Here is a 23247-nt window from a genome sequence, read left to right on the forward strand (position 1 = left end):
CAGAATCCCTGAGTCCCTGGGATGAACGTCACAAGTCTTGGCAGGCAATGCCAAAATGTCTTTCACTTCCTATGTACATTATATATAAACATTCTAGTTAATTAGTGTTTAGAAATAAAGCATGGGCTTCCAACCCAGTTGGCTGGCTGGACTGGGGGCATGATGCACCCCCTGAACAATCATGAGAATAGGGTAGGTATCTGGGTGGGAAGGTGTATGACCTGGGACCAAGTGCCATCACTTGGTTTTATGGCCAATGCCTTGAATGCTCTCTTTGGCCAATGGACTCCCAAGGATTTGCCAGAGTCCTGACAATCTTTTGGGGGTGCAAAGAGCCCCTCTCCCCAACCTCGGGCGCATCAACCTCACCACGCACCTTCATGGCCTTGAATAGCCTCTCAGCAAAATACTCTGCGGTGCTCCGGATACACTTCACTGAGAAGAGGAAGGAAGAGGTAGTTATTTTGGCTGCCTTGGAAGGGTGATGGGGCGGTCTGACCCCTTCTTTATTTCCATTCCTTGGGAGCCACCAAGTTCAAATCTGAGAAGAATCCTGCTTCCTGATCGTCTGAAATCCCTGAGGACCCCAGGCCCACCACTTTTATCCCAGGGGACAGAGAAATCAGAACATGGGCCTGCTGTAATGTCGGGAGTGCAAAGACCCCCTTCACCTTTCTGGTCCTTTGGTGTTTGAAGGAACTGGGCTGGGTGGGGAGGACCTGAGGTGGGGCTAGGCAAGGTGGTTCTTTAGAGTCTGCTATGATAGAACATTACTGGCCCAGCCTCTGGATCTTGCTGCCGAGCGGGGCCACAACCTGATTACCTGAGATAGGGCTGGTGGGGGACAGCTCTGGGCAAGAGGATGAGTGCTGGGCCTTAGCTCGTTCCCAAGAAACACACTCATGCAACCTACCCCAGGCTCAGACACAGTGACTCTTGGAACGTCTGGCTGGCAAACTGACATTCTGGTTTTCTTCTTCCCACCTCCATACCATAGAGCTCTCCTTTCCATTCTTAGCCCCGTGTTCCTGGCCCAGAGTCCCAGAATGCCCTGGGAATGCGGTGTCAGGATGTGCCCACAGCCTCTGGGTCGGGCAGCTACTCCCCACCCCCATTTACCAGATGAGGAAACTGAGGCCCACTGAGCATAAGTGACTTTCTCCAAGTCAACAGCAGACTGAGAAGAAGCCTGAGTTTTGAATCTTGACTCCACCATTTACTAGTCAGCTCCTGGCTTCCCCCACGCCCAGAGTACCCCAATTCATTACAAAACCACCCCTTGGCAAGAGATACAGCCTCTGTGAGCTGCGGTTTTCTCATCTGTGAAATGGAGACGATGACAGTGTCCATTCCTGGGTCATTTGTAAAGAGTAAACACTCAGTGGAGTGGCCCACAGCAGATGCTCCGCACAACCCGCTCTCCTGATCATGACTGCCTGACCCCTGACCCCATGTGCTTTTCGGCCCCATCACAAACATGGGAGGAGGGAGTGGGAAGCAGCAGTGTCCAAGGCTTGACCCCCAGCCCCCAGTCCTCAGCCACATGGCCCTAGCTGGACCTTTAGAATTTACCACCTGTCTGGTTTTCTCCTTCCCATCTCCATACCGTACAATCCCCATGTCCCCATTCAGGCCAGAGTCCCTGAATGCCTCAAAGGCCCTAGAAATGAAACCTCGGACATACCCACAGCCAGCATCAGCTTCTCAAAGTCCCCGGACAGCTCCCCTCGGATGCTGGCTTCAATCGGCTTCCCCGTGGTCTTCAGATACTCATCAAATACTGAGTCAGACAGAGAGACAGGGTGTCAAAGCCACGCTCATAACATTGGAAGCATCAGGGACTTCGGGAGGGAAGATGCAGTGGCCAGGACCAGAGCGCCACCGTGAAGGCAGGGCTGGCACTTAGGGAGGTGGCGGGAAGGTCGTGCATGTCACCAGCCACCAGGCAGCCTCACTGTGTCTGCTGTGAGGGACTGTGTACACGTCCTGCTCCAACATGAAGACAGGGACTGTACTGAGGCGGAGGGGCTGAACACCCTGTTAAGACCTCTCATAAGGGACCACAGAAGCCACGTGTTAAAATCAGGACTAGTGTTTGGGTTGTGGGTGAAGCACTATCATGCTCCTTAGCAGAAAAGGAAATGAGAAAGGAAAGCTTGGCACAACCCCCAGGGGACAGCTGCAGGTCTTCTCTGGAGCTCACCCAACCGGAGATGCTGCTTGCTGCGATTTCCCAAAATGTAAATGAACTGGGCTTCATCTGTTCCCCATTTCAGTTCCCCTGCCTCATACAGGTCCTGGAGGGGAAGAAGTGGGACTTAATTAAGAGAAGAAACCTCAGGAAACAACTTACCAGCCAAGCCACTCAGAACCACTGCCAGACCCTTGAACAAGCTAGTAAATGCATACACCTCTTAGCATCTTTCCTTTCTTTCTGGGGAAACTCCTATTCAACCTTCAGGGCCCAGACTAAACATCCCATTTGTTTTCAAAGCACTTCCTGATGTCCCCAGGCGGAGTTCTCTTTCCCTCACTCCCTTTTCTAGACTTTAGTGTCTTTATAGCTTTGATTCACTGTATATTATAATACATAATATTTATATGCCTGGCTTCCCACTACAGCATTGATTCCTCAAGAATAGGAATTATGTTCTACATTCTCTGTATCTACCTACAGTATTACTGGCATATAGTGGGAGCTCAAAACACCTAGAATATATGGTGTATCCACAGAGAATGTGACTGTGTGATTGACATATATCTGATCCCCAGTACTGTTTGACTTTGCTCACTTGTGATTCCCCAATGCTTGGCATTCAGAATGATTGGCATATAGTAAGTGTTCAATAAATATTAATTAACTGAATGAAAAATGAACAAATAATGAAAGCTCCAAAATTGATCTCACCAGCTTTACATATGCTATGTACCTTTGAAAGGTAACTTCAACCCTTCCTTCAGTGAAGTGCTGTATAATGATGGCTGTAAGTCAGTTATTTCTGGTATCTGGTACAAATTACTTTGCCTCCACCCCTCCCCCTTCTCGGGCTGCCTGGCTGTGCCCAGCAATCTCCACTGGTGCTTATTTACCTGGACGTCCTGCTGCACCAAGTCCTCGCTCACTACGTCATCCTCCTCCCTGGTACCCTGGGAAGAAAAACAAGGGACACTGGTTCAAATACCAGAGCCGGGAGAAAGCCTGGATGCCAGTGGTGGAGACAGGGAGGACTAGGAAAACCGTGGTGGCCCGGGGTGTCCAGGGGAAGAGACTGACAGCTGCCTCCAGAACAAGACCGCAGCACCTGGGAATTCCCTGGTGGTTCGGTGGTTAGGACTCTGCATTCTCACTGCTTCAGGCCAGGGCTCAGTCCTTGGTTGGGGAACAAAATTCCTACAAGCTGCAGGGTGCGGCACACACACAGAGGACCACAGCAGCTATTTTGCAGGGAATCACAGGGCCCCTGCCACCGGATTCTCCCCTCATCGTTTGGAGTATGGAACAAACAGGGCGGTCCTGAGAAGAAGCAGGCCTGCTGTTCCCAGCACTTTTCGATTATTCAAAATAATCCAGAGATATGATTTTGGAGCAAAATCTCTCTAGTTTTAGAAGTTAGCAACTAACTCAAAGTGTAAAAAAAAACACACACGAAGGAAAATGAACAAAGGAAAAAGCAGAGCTTGAGCAGGTAGAATTCAGCTGTGACACCCCTGTGCAGCCTCTTCATGTTCTTTTTTATGTTGTTATGACATCCTTGGTGGGAGGGAGCAGCAGGGCTGTTCTGTGGGGCATGCCACTCAGGGGGCTCAGAGAGGCCACGTCCCTGCTGGCGCCCCTGCTGGGAAAGCCACGGCAAGAGAGGCTGGGGCATAGAGGAGGGGACACTTGTGGAGAGAAAAAGCAGGACAGAGAAGCACAAGAGCGACAGGGTGTGTGAAAAGAAATGCAGGTCACCTGCCTGTGCAAACCACGGGGGACAGAACAGACCCTGGATGCTCAGCTTCTACACTCAGGCAAGCCAAAGAGACCATCTCAAGTTTGAGGATAAGATGGGGAGAGGGGGAGAGGTGGCCAGAAAACACGAGGAGGATTTTACACCTGAGGAGCCACCAAGGAGCCTCTCACGAGCCACACTGTCTAGGGGAACAGGGACAAGGCGTTCCGAGCCCTCTGCACCCTGGGGGAGAGCTCGGGGAGGGCCCCAAGGTAGACCAACCTGCAGCAGGACCACGAGCATCTTCCGGAAGTGGCCAGAGGTGTCCCCAGTGATGTCAGCCTCCAGGTCTCGCTCGTAGGCTGCCAGGAAGGAACACAAGCTCTGGTCCCACCCCCAGGACATCCCGGGGAACCAGGATAGAGGTCCCCGCTGCCCCTACAATACTCAGATATTTGTTACAAATCCCCAAATCCAGTCTCCACGCTGGCCGTGCAAGACCCAGGTTGTATTTTCTCAATTCTTTGTGCTGACTCATGACATGGTGAGATGGAATCTGCACACATCTCTCCATCCTCACCTGTGGTGTCCTACTCCAGACACCACTGTCGCTCACCTGCACAGCGGCTACAGCCTTCTGACTGTTCTTTCTGCTTCTCCGATCCAGAGCAACACGAGAGACTGTCTTAGAGCTCACACTCATCACAGGCTCCTCTGCTTCCCACTAGGTTTGGAATAAACATTGTCTCTTTGCCTTGGCCTGCACAGCCCTGTGTGATCCTGTCCCGCCCTCTGCTGTTCTAGCTTTGCACTGGACACCAGGCTTATTCAGCTTGGGGACCTTTGGACTTGTCCTTCCCGCTCCTGCCAGGGTCTTCTCCCCACTCTGTGTACAACTGGCTCCTGCTCGTCTCCTCCCAAGACAGGCTTCCCCAGCCACCTATCTGAAGCATGTCCTCTCCAGTTGGATGCTTGTTTTCTGTTTGTGTCCTTCTGAACTCTTTACCACATGTCATCATCCCATTTGTTTATCTGTTTATTATCTATATCCCTCATTATCTCATTAATACTTAAGCTCTCAGGCGTAAACAGTATGGATGCCCACAACCATATGCTGAGAACCCAGCAGAAAGTAGGTACTTACTAAATGAATAGATGGATGGACAGACAGATCAGAGGGAAGGAGGAAAAAAGGTGGACGGGTAGAGTCTTAGGGTACCTGCTCTTGTGAGCACTTTCATTACACATCTGAAAAACCTTGAACGGCCCCTCTTGCCCATCTCACCATCTTTGTATGCTGCCACCAGCTGGTGGATCTGCTCGTTGGTCCGAGAAGCCAAGATCTCAATGAGGCACTTCTCATCGGTCCCAATGCCCTGGGAGAAAAGAAGGGGCGTGTGAGTCATGGGTTGAAAAGCGAGGCCACCAGCCCCGAGTTGGGAACCTGGGGTGGTCAGAGCTGGGAAACTCCCAGCACTCAGGGTGTTCCTAACACAGGTCTTAGGCATTGATTCAGAGCTGCAGCCCTGAGAATCTAAAGACGGGGATTCTAGTGCCGCCTCTGCCTGCAACTTGCTTTGTGATGGCTCATTAAAAAAACTTCATCTTCCTGGGCCTTACTTTTCTCATCTTTAAAATGGAAATGATACCAGTTGCTCTGCTGAACTCACAGAAAGAATGAGAATGTGATACTCTTTTACACTGTTAAGTTTACTAGCTTATGAAAACAAGTTCATATAGCTCATCTGAGACAAAGATCATAGCACTTTATAAAGTGCCGAGTTACACTCAAAGGCCTTTGAGCTCTCCCTGCTTTGTAGGGAGAAACCCTCCACCTCCACTAGACTGGGCTGCCCTTCATATCCTGAACACACTTCCACAACCACTTACTCTCCAGCCTAGAATGACCTGCCCCTTCTGGTCAACCAAACCTTCTCCAGGCTTCAGGCCCAACTCGATCCCCTCATCTTCTATGATGCCCTCTCCAGCCACCCCAAGCCCAGGGCCTGTCCTCCTGATCTCCTTTACGATGCCCCCGGCCTTTGGGTGTTGGACACAATCTGTTTCCACATCCCCATGTCCTGCTTCCTCAGGACTGTAAACGACTGGGGTGGGGTGTGGGCCCAGGGCCCCCTTTCACAGGGTGGGCCTCACACCAACGCCTATGCCACCTCCATCCATCTGGAGGGACCATGGCACCCTCTGGGACAGGACTTGGGCTGCTGCCTCAAAGCAGGGCATATGTGTGGGGTGGGTGTAGGGCTCACTGAATTTCTGCTGTAGAAGCTACAATCTCCCATGAACCACACCCCCAACCCTCAAACATGCACAGACCCTGCTTCTTACCGAGATGGCATCTTTAATTTCTTTGGCATCAGCATAGGCAGGTGGCCTCATAAGACCCACAATCAGGCGTTCAAACTTCCCTGTCAACTCATACTTCAAGTCTGCAATGAGGTCCTGGTTGGGGGAGGGGTGGAAGGAGGAGGAAATGGAAGAAGATGGGGAAGCGCAGTTATAATAAGAATTACACTGAATGAGCACTTACTCTGTACAGGCACTGAGCGAAGTAATCCAACTTAATCATCACTCTGGGGGTACATACTCTCATTGGCCTTCAGAAATGGGCTTAGAGACATCAGGTAACCTGCCCAGTCCGCAGCACAGTGCCCCTCCCTGCCGCTACGTGCTCACTTGCTCACTCTCTCCCACTGTGAGCCCACAGGTTGACACCCTCAGGTCTTATTTATCTGGGTAGCCCTAACCCCTAGCATAGTGCCTAGCAGGCTCTCTAGATGCAATTACGGTTGGATGATCCCTGCCTGACTGAGAGAAGAAAAAAGGAGGGCAGAAGTGCTGGCACAGAAGCTGAGCAGGAGTAAAATACTCAGGAAAGGGCCTGGATGAATCAGAGCATGCCTCCTCCGCCCCCAACCCTCTGGTTGTCATGGTTACCTTGCCATAGAGGGACTTGTAGTTCTGGCAGATCTCCTGCCTCTGCCTGTTGCTCCGGGAAGTAATCAACTCCAGGATGGCCTCCTTGTCACTGCCTACAAGAGGGGAGGCACCCGTCACCCTACCCAACCTGCTTCCAGGAAGCCCAACAGGGGTGCTCCCTGCAGTCCTCGGCATCAGCCTTCTGCTCACGAGAGGCACTGGCATCAGACGGGGGCTCTGTGGGGACCTGACGAGCCCCCCTGAGAGAGATGCTAGCACATGTAGTATCTCAGTTCAGACGGCCCATGATCTAGCTCCTCGTCACACACACGAGGAAACTGGGGCCAGAGAGGAGCATGGAGTCCCCTGCGGTCTCCCAGTGAGCTTGGCTTAGAAAAACCCAGGTGTCCTAACGTCCAGGATGGGTTCTTTCACTGACAGGAAAAATAAAAGAAAATAATAAGCTGCAAATTGAGGGTAGTGCTTACCCGCAAGACAAAAGGCAAAGTAATGTTATCAGGAGGGGGACCTACCATGATGTTGCAGCTACGTGAGCGAGCAAGTGCCAGTTCTCAAGCTGGGTGGCAGGTCTACTGGTAAAGCTTCTTCTACTCATGAGACTGTTTTATTAGCCTGGAGTGTGCATGTGTGCCAAGTCGCTTAAGTCATGTCTGACTCTGCGACCCTGTGGATCATAGCCCACCAGGTTCCTCTGTCCATGGGATTCCCCAGGCAAGAAGACTGGAGTGGGTTGTCATGTCCTTCTCCAGGGGATCTTCCTAGGCCAGGGATTGAACCTGCATCTCTTATATCTCCTGCATTGGCAGGCGGGTTCTTTACCACTAGCACCATTGGAAGAGTCCATTATAAAATTATAAAAAGAAGAGACAAGGGAATGTGCTGGCAGTCCACTGGTTAGGATTCTGCACTTCCACTGCAGGGGCCCAGGTTCAGTCACGGGTTGGGGAACTTAGATCCCGCATGCCAAGTATCATGGCCAAAAAAGAGAGACAAAAGAATGACTGAATAACCAAAAGGGGGGGACACCCCCAAGCCTAGGTGAATCCTGCTTCCTTTCCTGTGGGTCCCTTTCCCCACAGTGGCTGAGCACCCACCAAAGCCCTTCATGGCATTGTACAGAGTCTCGGCATCCTGGCTGGGGTTGAAGTCGGGGAAGTCACGAATGGAGCCCCGGTACTTGGCACCCTGTGGAGAGACGAGCAGAGGGTGAGCTGCTGACCTGGCCCTGAATGGGGCTCCCAGCCCTAACCCCAGCTTACCTCCCAACCCTGGCCATGGGATAAAAGTCCCTGCTGCTCCTAGAATGCTCAGATATTCGTTACAAATCCCCAAACTCAGTCTCCATAACGGCATGGCAAGAGCCAGAGTGTGTTTTCACAGTCTTTGGACTGAACAAAGACGATGCGACAGAATCTGCCACGTCTCTCCATCTTCACCTGCACTGCCTCACCCCAGACCGCGACCGCTCACCTGGACAGTGGCTCAGCTCCCTGCCCCTAAAGTGGAGAGCCGGCTACAGAAAGCCGCAACCAGGGTAGGGAGGGCTCTCCCCGTACCTCCTGCCACCACCTGCCCCAAGGACAGTGCCTTTTCCCTGTGGCAGGAAGGCTCAGCCAAGCCCCCAGCTCTGCACCACTTTCCCAGAACCTGGGAGAGATAAGAGCCCAGACAGAGTGCAGGGGGTGGGAATGGTTTCTGCAAAACAAACAAGAGCCCCTCATGTGCTTATGTCTCTCTGCGGTGTAGAAAGCCCTTTCACCTTTATAAATTTGATTATTATAGCATTTTATAGAAGCACTTAAGATGCTCTCTGTCACAGAAACAAAGAAACCGAGCCCCACAAAGGGAAGCCACTTGCTGGGGTCACACAGAACCCACATCTCTGTCCAATGACCCTTTGTTCTCCAGCTCCAGAAACCTTGCAGCTGCCAGCTTCCAGGGGGGAGTGGGGTGCCTTGGCCCAGAGTGGGAGGCCCAGAGTCACGCTCAGAATCTGCCCAGACGAGGTGCCGCTCTTCTAGGCCCAGTAAACTGAGCCGTGAGCTGGCATCTGAGGACAAGCTGGCTGGGTTGTTGGGGCAAAGGTGGGGAGTGAATCTTAGATGTTAAACCTGAATGCACAAAGGGCTGTTCACAGAGAAGTCAGATGTGGGTCAGACACACAGCCCTGAGAACCATGGGGCCCAGAGAGCAACCAAGAGCTGAGAGAGTGGAGGATGCCAGAGCCTGGGGCACTAGGCACACCGCCGGGTGACTGGGCACTTAGCCTGTGCCAGGCGCTACACGAAGGGTTGAAGATTATGGGAGAAAGAAGACCCAGGCCTGACTTTCATGAGTTTCCAACCCAGGGGAGGAGAGAGACTAGCCTACAAATTAGCATAGAGCTAGTAATAAATACTCCACTAGAGGGGCAAAGGAATGCCGGGAAACAGTGGAGGGAGATTCAAGCTGGACGAGGGGATCGGAATGGGTGGGGTGGCTCACATAATCCTGTTTGAAACAATAAGAAGCGCATGGGAGCCCGTGAGCCTCTGGACCATCTCCTGGGTCTCCCAGCGCCCACACCGCAGGGCCTGGCCAGGCACTCAGGGGCCCTGTGGTTTATGTCTGCCATTGCTGGCTCCTTCGAGGCTTGCATGCATGGGCACAGAAGTGCTATTTAAAGTTCTGGCAGAACGGACGACCAGAAAGGGACACGGCTCCCTTCCCGCCACCCGTGAATCCCCTGCAACCTAATCACACTGCTGGGCAGAGAAGGAAAGAGTAACACAGGCCAACTGCCTGGACCAGAAAAGAGACACTCCCCTTTGAAAGCTCCACGAGAGTCTGTCTTGCCCACTTATGTCACCCCAGCACCTAGCTCAGGGCTTGGCACAACTAGGCACTCTACTGGCTTCTTAGGTAGACAGGTGTGCGGGCGGATATGTGCCTGTGAATACACCCAGAGCAGATCAAAGAAGACTTCCTGGAAGGGAAGTCTAAGTCGAGTAGAGCGCTAAAGGATGAGCAACAGCTGGCCCAGGGGGAGGGAAGGAGAGGCTTCACACAGAGAAGCAGTATGGCAGAGGCCCAGAGCTAAGAGCAAGCAGGGCACTCAGGGAGGCGGGCCCAGACTCTGCAGTGCTTACGCGGATGTCCAAAGCTGCCAAGACGGTGGGACTGTAAGTGGCCGGGAAGGAAGGAGAAGAGGGCAAGATGGCAGCAGAGCCCCCTGGAGGAAGGGCAGAGGTCCTGGCAGCAAGTTGCCACCTTCCCTCCGGGCCCTGCCCCTCCTCACCCCAGGGTGGAGACAGAGGCTGCAGCTGAAAGATGAGGCTGTATGGAGCAGAGAAGTCTAACTGCAGACACAGTTCAGTTCAGTTCAGTCGCTCAGTTGTGTCCGACTCTTTGTGACCCCATGAATTGCAGCACGCCAGGCCTCCCTGTCCATCACCAACTCCCGGAGTTCACTCAGACTCACGTCCATCGAGTCAGTGATGCCATCCAGCCATCTCATCCTCTGTCGTCCCCTTCTCCTCCTGCCCCCAATCCCTCCCAGCATCAGAGTCTTTTCCAATGAGTCAACTCTTCGCATGAGGTGGCCAAAGTACTGGAGTTTCAGCTTTAGCATCATTCCTTCCAAAGAAATCCCAGGGCTGATCTCCTTCAGAATGGACTGGTTGGATCTCCTTGCTGTCCAAGGGACTCTCAAGAGTCTTCTCCAACACCACAGTTCAAAAGCATCAATTCTTCGGCCCTCAGCCTTCTTCACAGTCCAACTCTCACATCCATACATGACCACAGGAAAAACCACAGCCTTGACTAGACGAACCTTTGTTGGCAAAGTAATGTCTCTGCTTTTGAATATGCTATCTAGGTTGGTCATAACTTTCCTTCCAAGGAGTAAGCATCTTTTAATTTCATGGCTGCAGTCACCATCTGCAGTGATTTTGGAGCCCAGAAAAATAAAGTCTGACAGTGTTTCCACTGTTTCCCCATCTATTTCCCATGAAGTGATGGGACTGGATGCCATGATCTTTGTTTTCTGAATGTTGAGCTTTAAGCCAACTTTTTCACTCTCCACTTTCACTTTCATCAAGAGGCTTTTGAGTTCCTCTTCACTTTCTGCCATAAGGGTGGTGTCATCTGCATATCTGAGGTTATTGATATTACTCCCAGCAATCTTGATTCCAGCTTGTGTTTCTTCCAGTCCAGCATTTCTCATGATGTACTCTGCATATAAGTTAAATAAGCAGGGTGACAATATACAGCCTTGACGTACTTCTTTTCCTATTTGGAACCAGTCTGTTGTTCCATGTCCAGTTTTAACTGTTGCTTCCTGACCTGCATACAGATTAGAGATACCAAGGGAACATTTCATGCAAAGATGGGCTCGATAAAGGACAGAAATGGTATGGACCTAACAGAAGCAGAAGATATCAAGAAGAGGTGGCAAGAATACACAGAAGAACTGTACAAATTAGATCTTCACGACCCAGATAATCACAATGGTGTGATCACTCACCTAGAGCCAGACATCCTGGAATGTGAAGTCAAGTGGGCCTTAGGAAGCATCACTATGAACAAAGTTAGTGGAGGTGATGGAATTCCAATTGAGCTATTCCAAATCCTGAAAGATGATGCTGTGAAAGTGCTGCACTCAATAAGCCAGCAAATTTGGAAAACTCAGCAGTGGCCACAGGACTGGAAAAGGACATTCCGATCCCAAAGAAAGGCAATGCCAAAGAATGCTCAAACTACCATACAATTGCACTTATCTCACATGCTAGTAAAGTAATGCTCAAAATTCTCCAACCCAGGCTTCAGCAATATGTGAACTGTGAACTTCCTGATGTTAAAGCTGGTTTTAGAAAAGGCAGAGGAACCAGAGATCAAATTGCCAACATCCGCTGGATCATGGAAAAAGCAAGAGAGTTCCAGAAAAACATCTATTTCTGCTTTATTGACTATGCCAAAGCCTTTGACTGTGTGGATCACAATAAACTGTGGAAAATTCTTCAAGAGATGGGAATACCAGACCACCTGACCTGCCTCTTGAGAACTGCAGACACAAGTCCCAGTCAAAAGGCTCCCTTAGCGGTGGGCTTGGCCTGCAGCATGGCAGTCTTTCTCCCTCTGTGGTCTTTGCACAATGATAATAAATAGCCTGCCAGCAGGATCACAGCCACTGGGAGAGGGGGGCTCCAGGGACCCCAGCACTGGTCACATTTAGACATGCAGGAACAGTCCTTCAGATCGCCCAGGTTTCCAACCGTCAGTCATTCTCACACCAACCTGGTGAATTTGCCATTTCCAAGCGCCACCTGCGTGGCCAACACTACTCCTTCACCTCACCCTGACTGCCTGCCACTCCCCCAGCAGACAGTTTCCTGGCCCTGTACCCTGCAAAGGGAGGGGAGAGAGGAGGAGAAAGGACTTTCCACCCTGAAATATTCAGCAGGCCCTGAGGCCAGCTGATGAGCAGCTGGGACCCTGGACTGCATGCAGGCTGCTGCTCGGGCAGGCATCCTGAGGCCTCTCAGAAGCTGAAGCGACGTGACTCAGAGAGATGGCTGCATGGCGGGGACTCCGCCAGATCCAAGTTACCCAGGCCCAGCCAATGAAAACCAAACCCAGGACTTCCCCTGGAATCATGTGGTATAAATTATGTTGTTTCCTGCATGTTGCCCAGGAAGCAGAAGGGAAGCCTAGAGCTTCCGGTAGCTAGTATGAGAAATCAAGGAAGAATCTGTCCAAGAATGAAGCCACCCAGATGAGACCCAGTTCATGGAGGCAGAATCCTGACAATATCAGGTGGGCCCCTGGATCCAGCCAGACCTGAAGCCCTGGGCTTCTCAGTCATGTGAGCCAACACACACACTTTGTGTTTAGGATGTTGTGTGTTCTCATTGGTCACTTGCATCTGAAAGAGCTGTGACTTGTAATAGGAGCAAGCAAACCCTGAGACCCTCTTCAGCTCCTTTCAAACTGATGGTACTGGGGATCTGTATCGAAGCAAGTGACTCCAGGAAGAGCCCAGGCCCACGGGAAGTACTACAGAAAGGGGAGAACCTCCTTACCTGTGCTGGTTTGGCCATGGTCTCAGGTTCTGCAGCAGAAAACACTGCGGAGGAAAAAGAAACGCTGTGAGATGCCTCTGCACTCTGACTCCCTCTATTCTCTCCCCCAGATTTCCCCTCCTTTCCTTCCTCCCAAGGGAGAATGTGCTCCGCCTGCTCTTTCTCAATTGCTTCCAGCCCTTCAGGTTAAATCACAGCCAGAGATGTGGCTCAGGGACAGGCACATTTTTGGGAGGATAATAGATGGACTCTTTAGGGTCCAGGTGTTCACACCATGATGGGAAAGACTCCCAGAACTGGGAGAATTTGGAAGAGGAAGAGAGGACATGACCACTGACCAGAACAATTCCTCCAGGCCATGCAGGGCACTTTCCCAGATGCTGTCTCACCTAACCCTTCCAGCCATCCTTTCTGGCACCAAAGTCCCTTTTCTCATAGAGGAGGAAACTGAGGATGGGGAGGTTAAACAATTTGTCCAAGATCATACAGGTTAAATAGACGGCAGCCCACCAGGCTCCCCCGTCCCTGGGATTCTCCAGGCAAGAACACTGGAGTGGGTTGCCATTTCCTTCTCCAATGCATGTAAATGAAAAGTGAAAGTGAAGTCACTCAGTCATGTCCGACTCTTAGCGACCCCATGGACTGCAGCTCACCAGGCTCCTCCGTCCATGGAATTTTCCAGGCAAGGGTACTGGAGTGGGGTGCCATTGCCTTCTCCAAAACTGAATTACTACATACAAAATAGATAAAGAAGGACCTACTATATAGTTAATATCTTGTGATAACACATAATGGAAAAAAATTTGAAAAAGAATATACAGATATGTTGGAGAAGGCAATGGCACCCCACTCCAGTACTCTTGCCTGGAAAATCCCATGGTTGGAGAAGCCTGGTAGGCTGCAGTCCATGGGGTCGCTAAGAGTCGGACACGACTGAGCGACTTCGCTTTCACGAAAGTGGGTCACCTGCTGTCACCCCCCTTCGAGCGTTTGGAGGTATCATGAACCATGTTGCTCCCTGAGGGCAGTGAGGTCAAGGAGCTCAGTGTGGCTAGTATGGTGGCAGGGCGTGGGGTGGGGGCACTGGTAGGATGTGGCATCAAGGGACCAGTGCTTGAGGCCACTGTGAAGACTTCGGGTTTTTCTCTGATGGGACAGACCATGGGTGAGGGTGGAGAACGAACAAACAGGACACCCAATCTCATCGAAAGCGGTGTCAGGACACAGAATCTACAGGGGAGGAATAAGAAACAAACATATCTTACCCCAAAAGAAATGCAAAAGGGAATGTTACCTGCTTTGGAAAGGGGAAGAGAAGGGTGGAGGGGCTGGGCTACGAAGCCCTCTTGGCAGATGGGCAGAGATGGAAGAGATGCAACCTTGGGATTAGAGAAGAAAGAAGGACTAGGCTTTCCATTTAATTGGGACGGTACAATTTGATCTTTTTAAATCAGGTCTATGTATTACTTTTTAAAAGTAAAAGTAACAAACTCTTATCAGACTTAAATTCAGTAAGACCCCACAGGGAGCTGAACCAGAAGAGAGGGTATAAACGAAGGAGATGCTTAATCTGCCTGCTTCCCAGGTCTTCACATACCATCACCCCCAGCCTACACCCCCAGCCCCTGATCTCAGCGCATAATCCTGCTCTCACTCTGGGGCCACTGGAGACCTGCAAGAGAGTGGGAACACAGGTTTGGAGTCAGACAGACAGACCTGGACTCAAGTCCATTTTGTCACTATCTCGCCATGTGACTTTGGGCACATTGCTCATCTCTGAATTCAAGGTTATCTTAAGTACAAAACTGGGGCTTTCCCCTTCCTGCCTTGGGGAGTTGGAGGATGAGACTCAACTTATGTCAAGGCCAGGCAGAGATGTGTTCTCAGGAAGTGGTGGCCTTCAGTGTGCTGGGTGATATGCTAAGGACAGGGCTCTGTCGTGTTTATCTATGTGTCCCTACTGCCTGAATTCAAGTCCCCCAAACCAGTTAGCAGACAGACTTGAGTGAAGAGCAGAGGGCAGCGATTTGCCTGTAACCGCAGAGAGCTCAGAGCGGAGCTTGAGGAAACCCTGCTGTTTCCATGACAACCAGGGGCCCTCTGGTACAAAATTGAGCTCGCCTCAGGAAATGGAAACTCTCCCAGCGGGTAGGGAGCCCACATCTACCCCGAGGTTCAACCAGGAGCCAGCTCTGGGTTTCCCTAGGCCAGGGGGACAGTGTGGGCAAATGTGAGGGAGCACCAAGGTCAGCAGAGGAAAGGGACCACAGGAGGGGCAGGAAGTCACCTGCATCTCCAGCTTCAAAGCATTTTCCTTTGGCCTTGTTGCTGGAAACTTTAGCAGCTGGCGGCAGCCCAGGCCCATCTGGATGGCTCAGAGGAGGGGCCTCCAAGTCTTGGGGAAAATGCTCTGGGTTTTGAGAGCAGTTTGTGTGTGCCTCTAGCGAGCGCATGTCTTGTGTATACATAGAAAGCAAACATCGTCCAGAACTGCATGTTCTGAGTGCAGTTCAAGGGAGCTGAGCTTCGACAGCCCCTCCTCTGAGGGCTGGGGGAAGCTCTGGAGCTAATCACAGAGGCGCCATGGAGGCTTTACAAGGGGCTCTGATCCCTTCCAGGGTGACCCAGACCACACTTCTCAAGTTGCCTGAATAAATGTTTTACATCCAGTGTTTCAGAATCCCAGATCTAACAACCCACTGCTTCAAGTCCCTCACTTTCTAGACAAAGATAAAGGCATGTCAGGCCCAGACAATGGCCCACCTCTCCGCCTCCCATATTCAGGTCATCACAAGCCTCCACATAGCAGTGAGCCCTCGCTGCAATAGGACGTGAGGAAGAGGCCAAAGGAAAAGACCCAGGTTCGGTTCCCAGCCTGCCCCTCTGTTCAGACAAGCTCAGACAAGCCAGGTTGCCTCTCTCAACCTCAGTTTCTTCATCAGCAAAATGTGGACAATGTTACTCCATCTTTGGGAAAACCGGAAGTGTGGGTGTGAGAGATTTTTGCAGATACCATCCAGGGATTCTCACAGCAGAATCTCAGAACATCAGTCCTAGGAGAGTTCTCCCCCAAGGCCACAGGACTCCTCTCTATCCCCATCCTACCCTCAATATGCAAGTTTCATCATCTTGGTTGAAATAGCTTATCAAGACTGGCAGGTATGGCCACTCTACACTGGTGCCTCTCTCCTCCCAGAAGCTCTGAATCTCTTCAGACATGGATTTCCAGGCAGGTTCATCAGGACAGATCATTCCAGAAACCCATTCAAGGCAGAGTGGCCTCCTGGCCTTGTGCTTCTGTGACTACCTCCTGCCTTAGTCCTTCAGGCTGCCAGCAAACAGGACTGACTCCAGGAGGAACACTCCGGGGTACAGAATACCAGGGCTGGCTCGACCACCAACACCCAACTAGAGCATTGCAGAAACCGAGAACCAGACAGAAAGTCTCGTCCAAGTCCTGCAATAGGCATGGGCTTGGAGGTCAGACTCAGTCACAGCTTTACCCCCTAGCAATTTATAACTTTGTAAGTTACCTAAACATGAATCTCAATTTCCACATCTACAAAATAAAATCCCAAACATTTACAAAGGACACAGCATGGCATTTTGTAATTAAGACTGCAGGCTTTGCAGTCACAGCCTACATTCAAATTCTAACTGCTCATGGCCATGGGTGAATTGCATCATTTCTCTCTTACTCAGTTTCTTCGTCTCTAAATGATAATCTCATAAGGTTTTTGTGAATATTCAATAAAGTAAGGCAGGTAAAATACTTAGCATGGTGACGTGCAGAGTAAATGTTGAATTAGTGGTGCTAGCTTCTGGTAAGCGGACTTCCCTGGTGGCTCAGACGGTAGAGCATCTGTCTACAATGCGGGAGACCCGGGTTCGGTCCCTGGGTCGGGAAGATCCGCTGGAGAAGGAAATGGCAATCCACTCCAGTACTATTGCCTGGAAAATGCCATGGACAGAGGAGCCTGGTAGGCTACAGCCCATGAGGTCGCAAAGAGTTGGACACGACTGAGCGACTTCACTTACTTACTTAGCTTCTGTTAAAATAATCATTAGAGCAGTGATTATTAGTGTCATTAGAGCAGTGGTCTCCAAAGTGGGGTACCAGACACAATGATCCATTGGGCTGCAGGATGAGAATACTACAACTTACAACTTTTTAAATTGATCTTGGGACTTCCCTGGTGGTCCGGTGGCTATGAATCTGAGTTCCCAATGCAGGGGGCACAGGTTTAATCCTTGGTCAGGGAACTAGATTCCACACGCTACAACAGAGAGTTCACAAGACGTAGCTAAAGATCCCGAGTGCCTCATCTAAGACCTGGCACAACCAAACAGACAGATAAAAATAACAAGTTGATCTTGTCCTTTCATGCTCCATTTTTATGTCTGCTATACATGGGCGGAGGAGCCTGGTGGGCTGCAGTCCATGGGGTCGCGAAGAGTCGGACACGACTGAGCGACTTCACTTTCCCTTTTCCTTTCATGCATTGGAGAAGGAAATGGCAACCCACTCCAGTGCTCTTGCCTGGAGAATCCCAGGGACGGGGGAGCCTGGTGGGCTGCCGTCTATGGGGTCGCACAGAGTCGGACACAACTGAAGTGCTTAGCAGCAGCCGCATGCACATATAAAGTTAAAGATGCGTATTAGGGATAGAGGCTGACAGAAGTACAAAGTCAAGAATATGGACTCAATGGAATGAAGCAGAGGAAGGAGAAGAAAGAGGGGAGAAGAAGCACCAGCACGAGAAAAAGCACTTCTGTCTTCAAAACGCAGCCTGCCGGCTTTGGAGGAATTGAGTGCACTTTGGGGAGGAGAGAGATGTTGAGTATGAGGTCAGGTGTGGAGGGTAAGGGCAAATTGAGGAAAATTTTATAAATAATCTGGAAAATCATGCAAAAAAATCACCCAAACCTCTGTGCCCCAGGAGTGCCCAAGGGACTGCCCACTCCTCTCCAAAGGCCTTCTTCAATGTAGGCCCTCTGAGCTCGGCATTCAAGGCCCTTGACATCCTTCCTGATTTGCTTGCCCTCCTCTTCCTCCTCACCCACCACCACACCCTCTTTCCCCCTAAACCAGCTTCCACTAGCACTTTCCACTTTCACTAGCACTTTCTAACTAGTCTTCTGGCGTCAAAATCTGTGCTTTTTCAATTCTGACTTCATTAATAACCTCCTGGGGAGTTTTTCAAACTTAGCAAAGCATAAGACCACCTCTGGAGACTCAACAGGCCACAGATGAGGCCTGGGCTTTTGAAATTTTTGAAAACTTTCCTAAGTGACTCTAACTCTTCTAGGAAGCCAAGAGGGACTTTTCCCACCTTTGAACCACAGCGTGACTCTGAAACCATCTACTCGTGAGAGGCTTGGGTCAACTGCTGTGGATTTATCATTCCTCAATTAGATGGAGGCTGTTTGTCTTCAAGGTATTACAAGGGGAAAAAAAATCTATAAAAACACAATTCTTAGAGACATGCTCATTCTGTCCTCTCTGATAAAAAGCTGGGTGGATTTCCCTCCCTTTCCCCTCCCCCACCTCTGGTGGAAAAACCCGTTTACCTCCATTTGCACATTCCTTTTGATATAAAAGCAACTACTTATTCTCTTCTGAGCTGGTTCTAACATCTGCCTGGGCCAGTCATTGATTACTGAATAGAATAAAATCTTTTGCACATGATCATTTTTATATCTGTGTGAGTGATATAAAGGTTGAATCACTTTACCTTTTTACCTTTTCCTGAAAATCAATGTGTATGTTTCCTTAATGCACCCCCTACTACCAAGGGTGGTTTATAAGGATTGTTGAGTGAAAGATACTGAGTAATTTCCACGCTTTAGTGACTCCTTTGAAAAAAATCATAGAATAAAAAGAAATCATCTTGCCAATCAGTTTTCAAACTCATTATACAGCCAGGACAGGAAATTACTTGAGGGGTTAAGCAACTTTCCCCGCTCATACAAAACATTAGTGATTAAGCAGGGCCTCATTTTTCAAAACCTATATATTGAGTGCCTCCTGCATGCCCATTGGCAGGAGCTGGGGGGTAAAAAAGATGAAAGGACAGATGAATCTCCCACCTCGATGAAGCTGACAAATTTTTGTGCGGTGACCTGCATTTTTTTTTTTTTGACCACATATACCACCAGTAACAGAAGAAAAAAAAACATCATTCTTTACGATAAACTGTTTGAGCATGAGATTAAAAACATATATAGTAAGAGGCCTAACAGTTTCCTCTGGCATCCCAGGAAATCATCTTTAGTGTTTCCCAGGGTCTGCACACCCCTCTTGGAGGCCCCTGGGCTACAAAACCTAGATCCTCCCCTTTCTCCTTTCCTGATGGCTCCTCCCCACCACAGTCTGCAGGAAGACACCAAGGGCTAGCCCCTCCCCCTGCCAGGACCTGCCTTAATGAAGCCAGAGTAAATGCCTTTCCTGGCCCTGTGCCCGGGCACACCCCCTAGCTCACAGCACTCGGATTTCTTAGAGAGCAGTGTCTTCCCCTCTTGTGACCCAGAACCATTGATCCTCAGGCAGGATAAGGGCCCAGGAGACAATCTGGGATGGCCTAGGTTTGGAGTTGGACTGGCCTGGGTTTGAATCCCAGTTCAGGCCACTTTCGTGAGCAACAACAAAGCACAGTGTCTCCCAGCACACAGGCAGGAGCCAGACTGCCCGAGACTGGAGCCCGATCTGCCGTTGAGGAGCTTGAGTGGCCTTGGGCATGTACTTAGCTTCAAATGTAAAATAGGGGATAAAATAGTGCCTACCTCAGAGGAGTTGTGGTGAGCGTGAAAAAAGTTAACACATATCTAGAGCTTAGAAGGGGGCTTCCCAGGCGGTTCAGAGGTAAAGAATCCACCTGCACTGCAGAAGACACGGGTTTGATCCCTGGATAGGGAAGTCCCCTGGAGAAGGGAATGGCTACCCACTGCAGTCTTCTTGCCTGGGAAACCCAAAGGACAGAGGAGCCTGGTGGGCTACAGTCCATAGGGTCACAAAAGAGTCGGACACAACTTAGTGACTAAAGAACAACAACAGTGCTTAGAAGACATCCTGGAACACAGGACACCCTATGTAAATGTTAGTGCTCTTTCTACCCCAAACATCTGATAACTGAGTTTACACATATGCAGAAAGGGCATGGTAACAGCATCCAATATATCAAGGGTTCAGCCAAGATCTGGTAAGTTAGAAGGTTCAATAAATAATAGAAGTTACTATTTTATTATTATTTACAAAAACACCCGTTTTGTAGATGAGGAACCCGAGGCTCAGGTCATCTGTTTCCTCAAGCACCACACCCTTCTGAGATTCTAGCAGTAGCACCTGATTCTCTGGGCAGGGCGCTCTCAGTTTACAAAACACTTTTTCACATCTGCCATTTTATAATTGGAGAAGGAAATGGCAACCCACTCCAGTGTTCTTGCCTGGCGAATCCCAGGGACGGGGGAGCCTGGTGGGCTGCCGTCTATGGGGTCGCACAGAGTCGGACACGACTGAAGCGACTTAGCAGCAGCAGCCATTTTATAATCTCGTGAGGGTGAATATCAACCTCACCCTCATTTTACAGATGCGGGATCTGAGGCTCAGAGAACCCAAGCTCAGGCATTCCTCCTTAGCCAGTCTCTGGGGAGAGCTTCTCAACCCCAAAAGGAAAGGGAGTGTGGCTGGATTCCAAACTAACACGTTTTAAAGGATGAATAAAGGCTCCCTGACCCAAGACTTCTTCTCCTCTTTTGAGATGGAGCTAGAGGAACAGGCAAGTTGAAAATCAGGGTCGAGACCACATCCTGTGCTTTGTCCTCACCCAGGAAGCATCTTGGAGGGGTTGGGTGGGGTGAGGTTGGGGACATGACTGGACCTCTGTGGAAAATTCTAGAATGGTGCATGAAGACCCAGCAGCTGCAAACCATTTGACCAGCCGGGTCCCCTGAGCACAGCTCTTATCCCTCTAAAGAGGAAGGGGACTAAGGCCCAGAGCGGTAGTAGTGTGCCTGGGGCCCCGCTGGCTAGTGCAAGGCAGAGGCTGGGGCTGGGTGTGGCTGGAGCGCCTCTGGGTGCTGCAGTGCAGATGTTCCAGACGCTGGCGGGCACCCAACACTGCAGAGCTCCCCGACCCCGTCTCAGGAATGAGCCCAACAGGCCAGGTCCCTGGCTTCCCAGGGGCAGCCCCCTCTTCTGCACACTCCAAGACAGAGTCTGCTTCAGTAACAGCTGCGGCCCTTACCCAGAAACCACAAATATTTTCTGTATCCCAGCAGCCTGGGCCTCAGGAACAAAGAGTGGAAGGCAAAGAAAGATGGATGAGTGACTGTCACAGCTGCCCAGGGGGATGGGTGCCTCTGCCCCACCCTATTCCCCACAATCCTAAGGCTCAGAACAGTTGAATCCTAGACCACCAGCGCAGCAAGAGGCAGTCAGTCAGTTCAGCAGACTTTCCTACAGAAGGGTAACTAACGCACAGAGCGGGAAGGGATTTGCCCAAGGACCCCGACCTGGAACTGTGACCCAACTTTTCACTGACCCCTAGGCCAGTGCCCTCTGCCTTGGTGCAGAGCTTGTCAGCCAGAAGGGCAGGGTCCATGACAACTGAAACTGGGAGGCCATTCACCTCCAAAGTGGAGGCTAAGCAGGTCATGATAACAGGCTGGGTCAGTGCGGCCGGCAATTTAAGGTGTGCTTTGGGTAGGGGAGGAAGAGGAAGTGAGAGGAAAGGGTGGACCAGGGAAACCAGAGCTCTTTTACAAACTCCGGGGCCTATGTCCAAATTTGGAATTGTCGGTGAAGACCCACCAAGGTTCAGAGGAAAGGAAGGGGAGGGAGGAAGCAAAGGACCACACCCCGCCCCTTCCCCTTGCTAGGCCGAGCTGGGTAGGCCAAGCTTCCCAAGCTTGTTATCAAGACTTCCCAAATCTGTCATCATTCTCTGCAGCCGACAAATCAATTTTCACAGCCATTGCTTCCTCTGAGAGGGGCTGGGTTTTTCAGTTCTGGACTTGGAGACAGAAACTGAGGCTCAGAAAGGGCATGCTAGGGCTTCAAGGTCACACTGCAAGCTGCTGGTGGAGCCAGGATTGGATTCAGGGAAAATCACACCCATGCTAGTATATGAGGTGTCATCTGAGGCCCCCAAGCTTTGGAAAGGCCAACCCTGGACTGAGGGGATCAGGAGGAAGGGTGGGGCCTCCACGCCATCACAAGGCCCCTGGAGCCCAGCTGGGAGTCTCCTCTAGAAGAGAGGAGTGGTCCCTAGAGGGCGGGCGGGTCCACGGGGCCCTGAATTGTGGACAGCCTGCCCCTCGTCGGTCAGCACACAAAGGGCCCTCCCTCGGGGACACACACAAGCCATTTCAGGTGCAGCCGCAGGGTCTGATTCTTTTTGCCCAGTCTTCGGCTCCAGCCACACCCTTCCCTGCGGGCCCTTAAACCCCCACCCAGGTGCCTCCAACCCCGGGCCTTCAAAGTCTCTCAAGCCCCGCACGGCAGGGGTCCCGGGGCCCCCCGCCCCTCCTCCACACCCTCTGCAGAGCAGCACCCCCTGTCCCCTCCCTCCTCCTCTCCTTTTCTCCTTTCCAAGCCGCAGCCCGCGCGCCCTCCGCCTCCGCTTCCCCGCCTGCGGCCGTGGATTTGCTCCACTGCGCTGCCCCAGACACGTGCTGCCCGCGACCCTTTCGGGTTACCGCGCCCTCGAGTTCCCGGTCCCCGCGCCCCTCCCCGGAGCCGGCGGCAGGCGTGGGTCAGCGATGACTGGGCGTTTACGGCTGTCCCTTCAGGTCCCTACAACCCCCACCCCCTCCACCTCCCGCAATGAGTTGGGTGGGGGGGCTCCGCTGGAGCGATCCCGTTTCCAGCCTCAACCTACTCACCCCGCGGCGGAAGCCTCCCGTAGCGGACGGACAGAAGGGCAGACCGACACGCGGACGCGGAGCTCGCTGGGTCAGAGCCCGTTAGCAGAGCTGTAGCAGCTGCAGCGCAAGGGCGGGCCAGGACAGTCTTCGGCTCCCGGGCCGGACACGTGGCGCGCGGGGGCCAATCGGGCTCGCCTCGCCTCCCCCACCCCCACCCTTCCCCCATCCCCAAACTCAATCGCTCCTGGAATCTTAGAATGTCACCGGCCGGGAGGGGCCTCTCCAGGAGAACCTCCGTCCAAGCTCAGTCCCGGGACCCGCGCGACCTGGAGGGAAGGCGGACTTGGCCAAGGTCACTCGGCCATTTAGGACCAAAAGTCAGAGCTTCCGACTCCAGTTCTGTACGCTTTCCCCCAAATTCCTACTGCTCGCCC

The 23247-nt window shown here is 51.5% G+C and overlaps 1 protein-coding gene across 3 annotated transcripts in view; it reads right to left on the minus strand.

Moving 5' to 3' along the window:
* ANXA6 (annexin A6) overlaps positions 1 to 22986 on the minus strand; it is a 46904-nt gene extending 23918 nt beyond the window's left edge. For 2 of the 3 annotated variants that reach the window (XM_019965267.2, XM_019965264.2), the window contains exons 1-11: positions 22832 to 22986; positions 12950 to 12993; positions 7985 to 8075; positions 6888 to 6982; positions 6279 to 6392; positions 5218 to 5308; positions 4215 to 4294; positions 3091 to 3147; positions 2204 to 2297; positions 1685 to 1780; positions 377 to 435 (exon numbers count right to left, since the gene is read on the minus strand). In XM_019965267.2, the coding sequence (XP_019820826.2) occupies positions 377 to 435; positions 1685 to 1780; positions 2204 to 2297; positions 3091 to 3147; positions 4215 to 4294; positions 5218 to 5308; positions 6279 to 6392; positions 6888 to 6982; positions 7985 to 8075; positions 12950 to 12967 (795 nt within the window). In that variant the 5' untranslated portion in view covers positions 12968 to 12993; positions 22832 to 22986. Of the gene's footprint in view, positions 1 to 376; positions 436 to 1684; positions 1781 to 2203; positions 2298 to 3090; positions 3148 to 4214; positions 4295 to 5217; positions 5309 to 6278; positions 6393 to 6887; positions 6983 to 7984; positions 8076 to 12949; positions 12994 to 14243; positions 14329 to 22831 lie in introns of all 3 variants that reach the window. The other variant, XM_019965265.2, reaches the window with a different exon arrangement.
* Positions 22987 to 23247: the final 261 nt, after the last annotated feature.

The sequence above is a fragment of the Bos indicus genome, chromosome 7 (assembly GCF_029378745.1).
Source record: "Bos indicus isolate NIAB-ARS_2022 breed Sahiwal x Tharparkar chromosome 7, NIAB-ARS_B.indTharparkar_mat_pri_1.0, whole genome shotgun sequence".
Lineage (NCBI taxonomy): Eukaryota > Metazoa > Chordata > Mammalia > Artiodactyla > Bovidae > Bos > Bos indicus.